Source organism: Dendronephthya gigantea, unplaced genomic scaffold (assembly GCF_004324835.1).
Source record: "Dendronephthya gigantea isolate DGI-Jeju-01 unplaced genomic scaffold, DenGig_1.0 000015F, whole genome shotgun sequence".
Classification (NCBI taxonomy): domain Eukaryota; kingdom Metazoa; phylum Cnidaria; class Anthozoa; order Malacalcyonacea; family Nephtheidae; genus Dendronephthya; species Dendronephthya gigantea.
In genome coordinates, this window is record NW_021163025.1 from 1,518,142 (window position 1) to 1,529,592 (window position 11,451).

At 42.2% G+C, this 11,451-nt stretch overlaps 1 protein-coding gene across 1 annotated transcript; it reads left to right on the forward strand.

Annotated features, from left to right (window-relative positions):
• The first annotated feature begins 1,232 nt into the window (after nt 1-1,232).
• LOC114520190 (tyrosine-protein kinase JAK2-like) lies at nt 1,233-6,997 on the forward strand. Its single transcript, XM_028540417.1, has 17 exons — nt 1,233-1,325; nt 1,448-1,550; nt 1,918-1,990; nt 2,281-2,515; nt 2,838-2,886; nt 3,145-3,281; nt 3,621-3,737; nt 4,334-4,479; nt 4,622-4,831; nt 5,184-5,316; nt 5,473-5,516; nt 5,621-5,678; nt 5,793-5,847; nt 6,018-6,097; nt 6,209-6,410; nt 6,566-6,695; nt 6,910-6,997. Exons 2-17 carry the CDS (start codon nt 1,469-1,471, stop codon nt 6,995-6,997), a joined length of 1,839 nt encoding a protein of 612 aa, XP_028396218.1. The 5' UTR covers nt 1,233-1,325; nt 1,448-1,468.
• The last annotated feature ends 4,454 nt before the right edge of the window (nt 6,998-11,451 follow it).

Sequence of the window (11,451 nt, forward strand, 5' to 3'; positions counted from 1 at the left end):
AGAATAAATTACTTATCAAGGAAGGATCATCTGACTCTGCTCATTCTTGAGTCAATCATGAGAGCTCATGAGGCGGGAAAACAGTGCAAAGAAGTCTTGGACAACCCGTGAGTCCTATGACCTTAAATTAGACATCTCTGTCAAAGACATCTCTGTGAGCTAGGCAAGAACTTCATCAACCTACCCTCTTTTCCCCTTGCTGACCCTTGCACCCTAGCCTGTCCCCTTACACCCAATTTTTCCTATATAACACCCCTCCTTCTGGAAGCCATGTGTCGCTCTGTAGGACAGACATTTCTTTTTAATTAAAAGTCATTTCAAATGCAGACATCTGCCGCCTGGGATGGCAGCTGTGTAAACACCAATGTGTATTGTCTTGCCAATAATAACATTTCTCTGTCTTAGAGAATTTTATTCATAGAATTTTACATTCCATTTCCCTCTCAAAATCTTATTTTAAGGAAACAATTTGGTCTTGGTCATTTGTTCATTGATGATGAATACAGTTGCAGAGAGATTAAAACCCACCTAAAGAAACAACTTTCACAGTTCAAAACTGCTCAAAACAATGTCGATAAAGCAAAAAATTCATTTCTGTATGTGCTTGAGAGTGTCACAGACTTTGGTGTGACTAAAGTTGTCGTGAAAAAGGTGAGACCTTTGTATCGAAACATGAGCTTTGGATGTTCTTGTAGTGAAAGATTGAAAACAAATTGCCTGACTTTCATTTAAAACATTTACATCTTTTGTGTGTATTTTAGTTTTACTACCAGAGTGCAGGTGGGGATCACATTGTCCCAGTGGAATGGGAAATTTCAATTTCTCCAAGTGGTTTGAAGAAAAGAAGGACGTATAAAGATGAGAGGGTATGATCATTGGCAGTTTGAAACACTGATGCAAATCAGATTCTGAGAATGTGCAAACACACCTCTCAAAGACACTGTGGGAGGCAACATGTGCAAAAACATAAACATCATTAGTCCCAACAATGAGTGTGACTTCTGGTTACACTCGTACTCTGATTTTCCCTCCCCGTTTTCATTTTCAAATCGTTTTCTATACTTCTGTTTAAATTTCTACTCTGTGCCGACGCGGCTATTTCTAAATACCAAATAAAGTAATGAACAACGATTTCCTGGTAACATTATCTTGTTGTGACTGCATGGGTTGTTTTTTTTGCAGGATGTTGACGGGGAAACAACGGGTAACACGAACAGAGTAGATGAATTGATCAGCGATTACAAGGATATTGAATATCTCGAGATAAAACAATCAGAATCCGAGGAAAAGTCATTCATATCTCAAGACAGAAAGCCGCTCTCGAGGTAACCTGTTGAAATGTACTTCATTTAACTGCACACAAGCGTCATTGCAATTCCCTTCAAGTAAATCTGAACAGGACAAATGAAATATACATGCAGTATCGAGCTTTGTTTGTTTTTTTTAGGTTATTTCCGTCGGAAAATCAATGATAAAAAAAGAGAATTTGATTACACTGATTGAAGGATTTTATCATCTCTTTGTTAACCAGTACAAAACCTTGACAAAATGTACGTATTTATTTGTAAAAGCAAATTGTTATACTGTACGCTAATTTGAAAAGAAAGCTTTTTTAATGTGAATGAACGCGTTAGGGACATTATTTTCTGTATTCGTTGCGGGGTTTTTTACTTTTTAAACAGTTTAAATTTCCAACTGGAAAAGAGTGTTGTTCGTTATTTCAAAAAGACACTAGTCACTACGTCCGGTGAATTGTGAATTGTTACATGTATATACACCATTAAAATATCATTGTTTTTGGATTGTGAAAAGACTTTTCAACGTGTAAAAAGACGCTATTCTCTACTTGTGAAAACGACTCGGATGGATTTCTTGTAAGGCATTACAAATCAACTTATCTTCGTCTTCTGTTTTCAGATGCGCCTGGCCTGGAACTTCCAATATCATGTCCTGCACAGAACAGAAGCCTGCGCATTCACGGTCCCATCGAGTAAGATTTGAGAAATTTTACTTTATATTATATTCTTCACAGCAAAGCTTTGCGATGATTGAATCGGCACTGGACAAAAGTATCGTTTACAATATGAAAAACATTAAGCGGAACACTAGGCGAATTTATTCGCGCGGCGCGAAGCGATATCTGAAATCCGGTGATGTGATTAGTTTGCGAAAAAATACGACGCGAAAAAGTAGAAACGCTTCCTACTTTTTAGCTGTTCGCGCGAATAAATTCGCCCAGTGGAGAACGGGATTTGAGCTGTGATATTTATCTTGCAACAGGAGAAAGAAAGTCGAGTCGTTGTTGAAGGCGGTGGAAACAGAAAATGGTGATCGCTCCGGAGTTCATATGGTCCGAAGGAGTCGAAAGGAATTCGATAGTTATATTCTTTCCTTGATCTATGGAAGTGAGATCAGACATTATGAGATCGTTTTCGAAAACGAAAAATTTAGCCTCAAAAATGGACCGAAGTTCGACGCCCTACCGGAACTCTTGGATCATTATAAAACTGAACAGGTTTGGAAAAAACACATTCATAAATCATTTAAAAAACTGAATAGGTTTGGAAAAAACACGTTTAGCTAATATCCCGCGATAACTTGGGTTGGATTTCCTAGAGGTACCTGCATGCATAGTAGCGAGATTTAGATTTGATCTTCTCTGCCGCTATCTCTCGCTGGTCTATCGTGATCGTGATTGGTTAATCCGATAGATCTCTCGCATTTGATTGGTTCATGTTTTCTTAACGGTAGTGTTAGTGAGGGTGGAATCTGAACTTTGCTATTTTCCGTGCTCAAGCTGAATCAAAATGTCACCGATATTCCGTTCTTTTCTACAGGCACGGTTTCCAACAAAACTCACGACGTATTGTCCAATACCCAAGGAAGGTAATGAAGGAGTGATATATCCTGATATATACCCTGATATATCCTTATATCCTGATATACCCTGATATATCCTGACAAATCCTGATATACCCTGATAGACCGTGATATATCCTGATATATCCTGATATATCCTGATATATTCGTGCCTGATATACCCTGATATACCCTGATAGACCGTGATATATCCTGATATACTCTAATATATCCTGATATATCCCATTGTATGTGAGACATTACATTCTCTCTTTCTTTGTTCAGGATTGTGCGCGTTGTATGATGACCAGGTGGTTGTCGAAATACCGTGTGTTCCCTCCACATCACGACCTGCAAACCCTGACTATCTCTTTGAATACATTGGCAATCGACAGCTGGAGAAACTGCATCACACCTTCACGGTGAGCATATTCATGCCTGACACAGAGTAATATACGATACCAGAAGCTTTACTCTTACAAAAACCTACCTTTAATCCTTCTATAAAATCTGTCAAACACACTCCTTAGACAGCGGGAGGCAACATAGACACCAAAGCTCCCGACACCGAGTGCCACTTCTGGTTATACTTCTACTTTGATTTCTGTCCCCATTTTTGTTCCCATTTTCAATTTGTAAACATACTTCTGTTCACATACTCTGTTTTGCTCCAGTTTCCAAAATAACAAGCACTCCAACCTGATAGCAACGTTTTGCGATATTGCCTTTGCCTAATAAACGTCGCATTCTTAACATTCCAGTGCGGTGATATGGGCGACAGAATTTTCAAAGCCATGTGGTTGAAGGGGGACATAGACGGTGTTCAGGAAGTTTTCTGCAGACGACTGGAAACATCAAGGGCGCCCGACTTTCGTGAGGTTTGTAAATTGATAGTATATTGTCGAAAAATAACGGTTGTCTTAGGGCCTCCACTCACTAGGGATTTAGTTGTCGACGACTATTTGTGAACGACAACTAAAGTTATCGACAACTAAATAAGTCCGATAAAGGATTCGACATACTGGCGCTTAAAATACTGATTTAGCAACCGAAATAGCGCGGAGATTAAAACTTAGTCGACAACTGAAACAAAAGTTTTCACACACTAGAAAAACGCTAAAAAATGAGGCTTTTCGAAAAGGGAAACTGCTTAGTTGTCGGCAACTAATAATTTAGAGTTTAGTTGCCGACAACTTGCGCGACAGACTACGTTTTTTACTTGTCGATAATTTTTAGTTGTCGATCACAAATAGTTGTCGACAACTAAATCCCTAGTCTGTGGAGGCCCTTAGTCACGAGGTCTTAACCTTACAGACGAAGGACTTCGCTTCAAGAACTCCCACATTTTGAAGTCGTATAACTGCTGACTTCTCACCCTAATCATATCGATCAAAAAGTCAATCGAAAACCTTCAATTTATTTGTTTCACCAAAGCTTTATTGAATTTACTGGTTTTTCGATATTGTCTCGTTAGAAAGTGATTAAAGCTGGTGAGAATATGGCAACGTTGATACATCGAAATTTGGTCCAATTCTACGGAGTACAGTTCAACGACGAACAGAACACATACCTCGCATTTGAGTGGATTCCCACTGGTACTTTGGATGAATATCTAAAAAAGTAAGTCCATATATTCCACCCCACGATGAACATGCGGCCAATATTTTCCGGTGGTTTGTCCTATAATTTGAGCAAAATATGCAATTGTAAACTGGCTTTGAGGGATCGGTTTGGTTGAAAATCGCTGGCTCTTGTCTTTCAGAGAAACCGACGTGACAGTTGAAAGAATATTGACATTTGCAGCACAGATAGCCGAAGCTTGTATGTACCTACACGAGAAGAACTTCGTTCATGGCTGGCTTGCAGCGCACAATGTTTTGGTCATCAACGACGAGCATGTTAAATTGAGCGATGTGTCCGTTCCTTGTCTCAGAGAGGAAGATATGCTATGCGAAACTGTGAACATAAACAGGTAATGTACTCTACCGGCTCGCTACGGAACAGTAAATATTGGAACATATAGTTTTAAGCGTGAGTTGTGTTGAAAACAAGCCTCTGCTTTGCTTACAAGTCATATGTTTTTCTTGTGGAAAGTATTTCACATTCTTTCGTAATATCCTGTCATCCTGTGGTAAAGTTTGACAGAGAGGTAAAACAGGTAAAACATTTCATGGTACTCCAATGTAAAGGAATAATTGATGGATTTCTTTTTTGTACTTCTGTTCCATTTTCACACCTTTCACTGCACTGATTTTGCTTGTTGGCAAACATATATACAGTAGGTGTACCAATTTACCCCTATACATTCCCATTTATTCTCCCAGGAGCCCATGGAAAGCGCGGGAATGTTTTCAAGGCAGACGCTACAGTAAAGAATCCGATGTCTGGGCATTTGGTATCGTACTTTGGGAAATGTTCATGAAAACAGTACCATTTCAGAATATGGAAGATGATACGGTAATTGTATATAAAAATGTTATTCCTTTTCCAGTAAAGAACATTTATGGAGAGTGTCCCCTTGCACCTTTATATTCTAGTAGGTGGGTCTAGTAGGATACTTAGGGAGTCTCGCGTGAATTGCTTCGATCTTTGAACACACACCATCTTGTTTAGATTCTTCAAATTTTCCAACAAGATCGTCATCTGGCTTATCCAAGGTAAGCTAGCGTCTTCCTTTCATCAGAGGCCGATTGTTTAAGTGGATAAGTCAAAGTTTAAAAATACTTTTATACATCTTGTGAATGACTAAGATCTCTTTTAGATGGTGTCCTGACGAGGTCGGCAAAATTATGAAGTCTTGTTGGATAACGGAACCAACGGTAGGGTGGTTATGAAGGGTTGTTTATGGTCATTCCGGGGTGAACTAACGGTAGATTGGTTATAAGGAGTTATTGATTGAAACGTTTTTTGACATGTGCATTTTCGTCTTTTAGCATCGTCCAACATTCGCTGAAATTGTCGTGAAGCTGCGACAAATAACGCGCAAGTGTGAGTATTTTTGGTTGGTTATTTCTTGCAAACTCGGAGAGTGTTTTGGCCATCAAACCTCAGAAATGAAGAATCGTTAGTTACAAATTGTATTGACAGAGAAATTGCATGCATAGTTGACTCTCATCCGGACACAATTTAACACGTCTATTTGATTGTTACGTTCACAGTAACTTCTCAAGAAAAAGAACGAAAAATTCCTGAAACGTATGACGAGAAATTCACGATTGAACCTCTTAACGTAAACAAGGTAATAGCAGCACTGTATACTTCATGTAGCTCCATTTATCATATGCCTCCGAGTGTCTCCCGAGCCTACTCCGAACCCAGCCCGATCCTAAGCATTTTACGTCAATTACAGGCTTCTTCAACTCCGCCGGATGAGTGTTTGCCACGAACTTCGTCGGGCTCGAGCAGCAACAATGACAACAATGACGGGGCATCGAAGGATATCGGGAGCAACGAGGGATCTTTCAGGACAGACGATCTTGATTTTATCCCGGAGAAAGAACTGTCCGAGACACTTTGGTCGCCGGAGGAGATTGAAAAAAAGAAATATCAAGGTGATGCCCTTATATAGAAATTGCTTGCATGTTCTCGGCGCATGCGCTGGCTATAAACAGCCTGCGAGCAGGCACATTGCTTGATCGTGGGTTTGCTCGCGGGCTACCCCAGGATCAACAGAACACGATAAATTATTGAATTTGTTTTTCTTTAGGAAAATTCGCGCGTCATAAATTGTCTGTGAAACAGCCTTCAGAGGTGTCGACGTACGACCGAATTTTACAAAGTGATTCGTCTTTTGAAGCAAACGAACAAACACACCTTTTGGCATCTGAATATGACAGGTTAGACAACCAGAATCTATTTTAATTCGTCCACAATGTCCATTAAACTTCCAAGAACTCAATTTAGACGTCAATAAAAAGAATTTCTGGATTACTGCATATTGTAGAATGTGGAAACCGTTTTCACATTTTTGGCGGGAAAATGTTCGTCAGCAGTTTTTGAGTGTTGCTTTTAGTACTTGAGAAAATAATTTCAAATATCTGTCTTTTCCAGACACATGAATGAAACTACCACCAACGAAGTTCAAACGGCTATAGACGACCCAATAAAACATCGCGCGAGAAGCAAATATCGAAAATAATCCGAGTACGTCCGGTAATAATCCGATTCCCGAAGATAATCCGACTGATGACGAAGAGGGCGAGGGAGAGGAGCAACCGCTGATCCGCAATGCAAATCAATCGCCTGCTCAACCCGAAGCCAATTTTGTCTCACTGGAAAACATGGATCATAACGGTTTCTTAGGTTCGTTTATGGGTGCGGGTACGATTATGGATAAAGGTGGTGAAATTAAGGATGATGATGTGACATTGGGAGATAAAGAGAGCACAAGTGACGTGGAATCGGGGATATCTGAGCAGGAATGTACAAGTGTCGCTGAAACTAGTGAAATATCAGAATTTTTCTCTGCAAATCTCGATCCATTTGCAGCTGAATCTGAGATATTCACGTCGAAATTGAATTCAGCAGCCACAAAAACAGCAGAAAACGAAGAAGGAATGTACGTTTCCAGTACAAGGTCCGAATCTCGAAATATCTCAAATTTGGTGAAGCAATCTCCAAGTTCACCCTATATTACAGCACCTTTAGTCTCGAGCCAAAGAAGAGTCATACATAACGGATATAAACCTACCCCTTCTGCCCCAGGGTCGAAACCCCGGGATCAGCCGTCCGCTACACCTACCACAGACCCACAGACGTCCTTTAGTAGTGGAATGGTAGAATTCTCAAAACTCGATCCTTTCGCAGCGGCCTCTCCAGGGGCCAGTGTTTTTGAGCCAGAAGGCGTCACATCCAACGAGCCAGGAATACCTTCGCAACAGACTGGGACGTCTGAGTTTGCGCCACCAGGCCATTATTCAACCCTCGACAATTCATCAGGGGAACCTTTGCAAGAGGAATCGATGTTCTCGTCGTTTTTGGACAGAGATCCAATGTCAGAACTGACGTTTGGCGATGGAAAACAACCCTCGAGTGTTGGCTCACCGAACTTGAATAGCACCGAGAGCCTCGCCACGCAGAAACGCGTCATATCCCCAAGTGGAAGCAGCAATTCAAGCGGTTATGTTTCATCTTACAACCGTTCTGGCTCGAATACCCCCCGTGCAGGAGAAATAGGTGCATATCATCTTGGTAATAGCCGGGGGAAAATCACCCCTCCTATGACAAACTTTTCACCGAATTCTGGGCAGGTTATGAGAAAACAGAACGAACGAAGAGGTTATATTTCCGTGAAAGGCAACGTCGGATTCCATCTCGCGGAAAAGGAATCTGCCAATCAAAATTCATCTACGGAGTCACGTGATGAACTTATGCAGGACATTGCTTATTCCAGTCGGGATCCATTTGCTGTCAAAGCCGTGGGGAAACAGAGCACAACGTCAGGTCAAGCCCCGGAACAAAAACCTCGTGTTTCTGGACCACCGGCTTTTAGTCCTGCGAGTATTAGTACCGGCATAACCGGATACGACAAACTTTTTCTTAAATCTCGCGAGGCGAAATCGATGGAATTTACGACACCGAAAATGGTGCCGCCGACATTTACATCACCGGGTATAAAACCCTCAGGTTTGGTACCTTCGACGCAGGGGACTGCGGTTATATCCTCAACTATAAACAATCCTAAATCTTCATTGCAATCGTCGCCTGGAAAGCCTTCCTTGACCCAACTGGCTTTGAAATTATCCACTGGTTTAAACAGCGTTCAACAACCACAGAAAGCGATCGCCGCATCGTCCAGTCCAAAGAAACCCATGGGCGTGATTGAAAACAATAAACCCGCACGACGAAATCCCCAGGCATCTGTGAATTTTCCGTCAGCTGCAAACATGGATCCTTGCGCAACCAAATCCGGCAACTTTAGCGGCATAAAACTCTACACGGAAGCCGAGCCCGACAGGGACACATCACGTGCAAACCCACCTGGGGACAACGTGGGTCCAAGGCTGACGAGCGCCATGCGGGGTTATGAGAAAGTGGCAAGGCCTACCACTGGGATTCGTAGCTTAACGGGAAAGGGGACCACAAATAAGGCTTCCTCGTGGGCCTATCCAAAACCAAAGTACGCGCCTGCTGTCATAAGACAACCCAACTCAAGCAGGGGAACGGTCTTCGATAGTGTTTCAAAAAGCAACAAACCTAACATCGGGAATCCTGAGTCAAACTCTCTCAGCGAGAAGCCGGGAGCTAAAATGTCGAAACAAGAAGGCGACATTCATGGAACTGCCGATATTTTTCCATTTTCCAACACGAACTTGGGTGACTTTCTATCTAATATGACCTTACAGGGTGTGACTGAATTAGGTGAAGCGAATACCTCTCAGCAAATTGAGTTGAAAGAGATACCCAGCCCACAATTGTCCCCAGATCCCCAAAACACAGCTTCTTCCACGACAGACGGGGAAATTGGGGATAATGAACTACACACCGGGTTGGTATTTGATAACATGGATCCATTTGCGGCGCCTGCGCAACACGACAGAAAATCTTCTCAAGAATTTAATAACGGGGTTCCGAAAATTGCTGGAAACGAAAACAGGGAATTCAACCGAGGCGGCGAACTCTCAACAGCGGCAACCGGTACAGGGGATGTATCAAACCTAGGGTCAAACGTTGCGCAAACTGCAACGGTTTTCGTGAGAAATTACTCGAATGCCGCAAATCCGGAGAGCGACGGAGCTCAACGAGGAGCAAATCTAAACCCTACACAACCGAAATTACCCGCAAGAAATCGGTCAGGTGGAAGCTCGCAAGGCGGGAGCCCGCAAGGTGGGAGCCCGCCTGGTGACAGCCCGCAAGGTGGAAGCCCGCCTGGTGGGAGCGGCGGCCAGAATCCCCCCCGCCCCTCGGCAGGAAACCGAGTCGAAAGGTGTCGGTTCTCGGTAATGATTACGCCAAGGTGACCATACAAGGAGCGTACGAGGAGCCGGAGGTTGGGGCGGTCGGTGGAGGAGAGCCTGGGGCTGAGGCACCAGAACCGGTAGTACCGGTTGAACAGGATACTGATGGTGGTGACGAAGTCGATGACAAAACTGTTGTCGATCCGTTCAACGTGCAGGCTGCAGAAGAATCCATTCAAAAACTAGGTCTGTGGTTTTATTTGTCTGTGTGTCTTATCTAAAACGATATTTTTCACTTTATATTATAATATGTTTATTATCCACGGTAAAACAGATCCATACCGGTCTCGTAGCAAGAAAGAATCGTTCGACGAGACGATGAAGTCCCATCTGATTCCGTTTGAATCTCTCACGTTTGGAAGAAACTTAGGAGAGGTATTACTTACTTCCAACTGCAATCTTGTCCTACTGTAATAGATTTGTTTTGATTACAATACTTTTTTTTTCATATTATTTACATCACACGCTTGGGCCTAGCTTTGACCTCACCAAAATGCCAGTGCATTTTGGTGAGGTCAAAGCTAGGCCCTGGCCTTGCACTGGCACAAACCATGCTTGAACTGGCACAAACCATGCTTCTGATTGGCCCGCAATGCGGTCAGCTGACCAATCAGGAACATGGTCGGGAATCACGTCACCGCGTAGACTTTTCGTTAGGCCTATAGCTAGCACTGGGTCAGGCTTGTAGGATGTGTAAACAGTTCTTGAATGACTGCTTGTAGTACATCAGGGAAGGTCCATTCATTTTAAGCCTGTATGACAGAGAAAATACTGTATTTTTTCTGTTTTAGGGCGCATTTGGAATCGTAAAACAAGCAAAGTTGACAAGGCCCGGCCATGGTCATAAGACACGGGCGCCAATGGTAAGCATTCGCTTTTAAGTTTTTCATCGCAGCCATAATTCGACACATATCTAAGGGTATTTTTTGTGCCCCAAGTATGCACCCATTAGAAAACCCACCGTTTGGTCGTTGTCAAAATGTATAACTATTTATTCTATCGAATCATCCACAGGATGTTGCTGTTAAATGCTGCAAAGACGATGCTTCAGAGATCTACAAGAACAGTTTCAAGCAAGAGGCTGTCAATCTAATGAAACTACATCACGATTTTATCGTCAAATTTCTAGGAATCTCGTACAGTACGTTCTTTGGCTTGTCTTCCACGGCCGTCCTTGTTCTTGTCAGGTTTTCTGATATTCAAAACTCAAGCAATATTCTTTGTAACTGTGAATCAATTTTTGCCTTCCAGATGAAAGCAAGAACTTGCTTTTGGTCACTGAACTCGTTCCACAGGGCTCTCTAGATAAATACCTGAGGGACAAAAAGAATGTGGTAAATAAACTCTTGAAGTTTCTCGCGACAATTTTTTATTTATTTTCAAAACTGACAGAAGTTTGAATATCTGTTTGTTCGTTGGTAAACCACGTAGTAATTCGCAATTATTAGAAAGAACTCGCCGTTCTTTTCACCTGATCGTATGTATTTTCTTCGTGACAGAGAATTCTTGGGAATGAGGTGCTGTTGCAGTTTGCGATACAAATAACGACGGGAATGCAGTACTTGGTGAGTAAGAAAGAATTCAGCGCGTAAAACACGAGTGGTTATAATTCCCTTTTAACCCCTTGTGAACGATG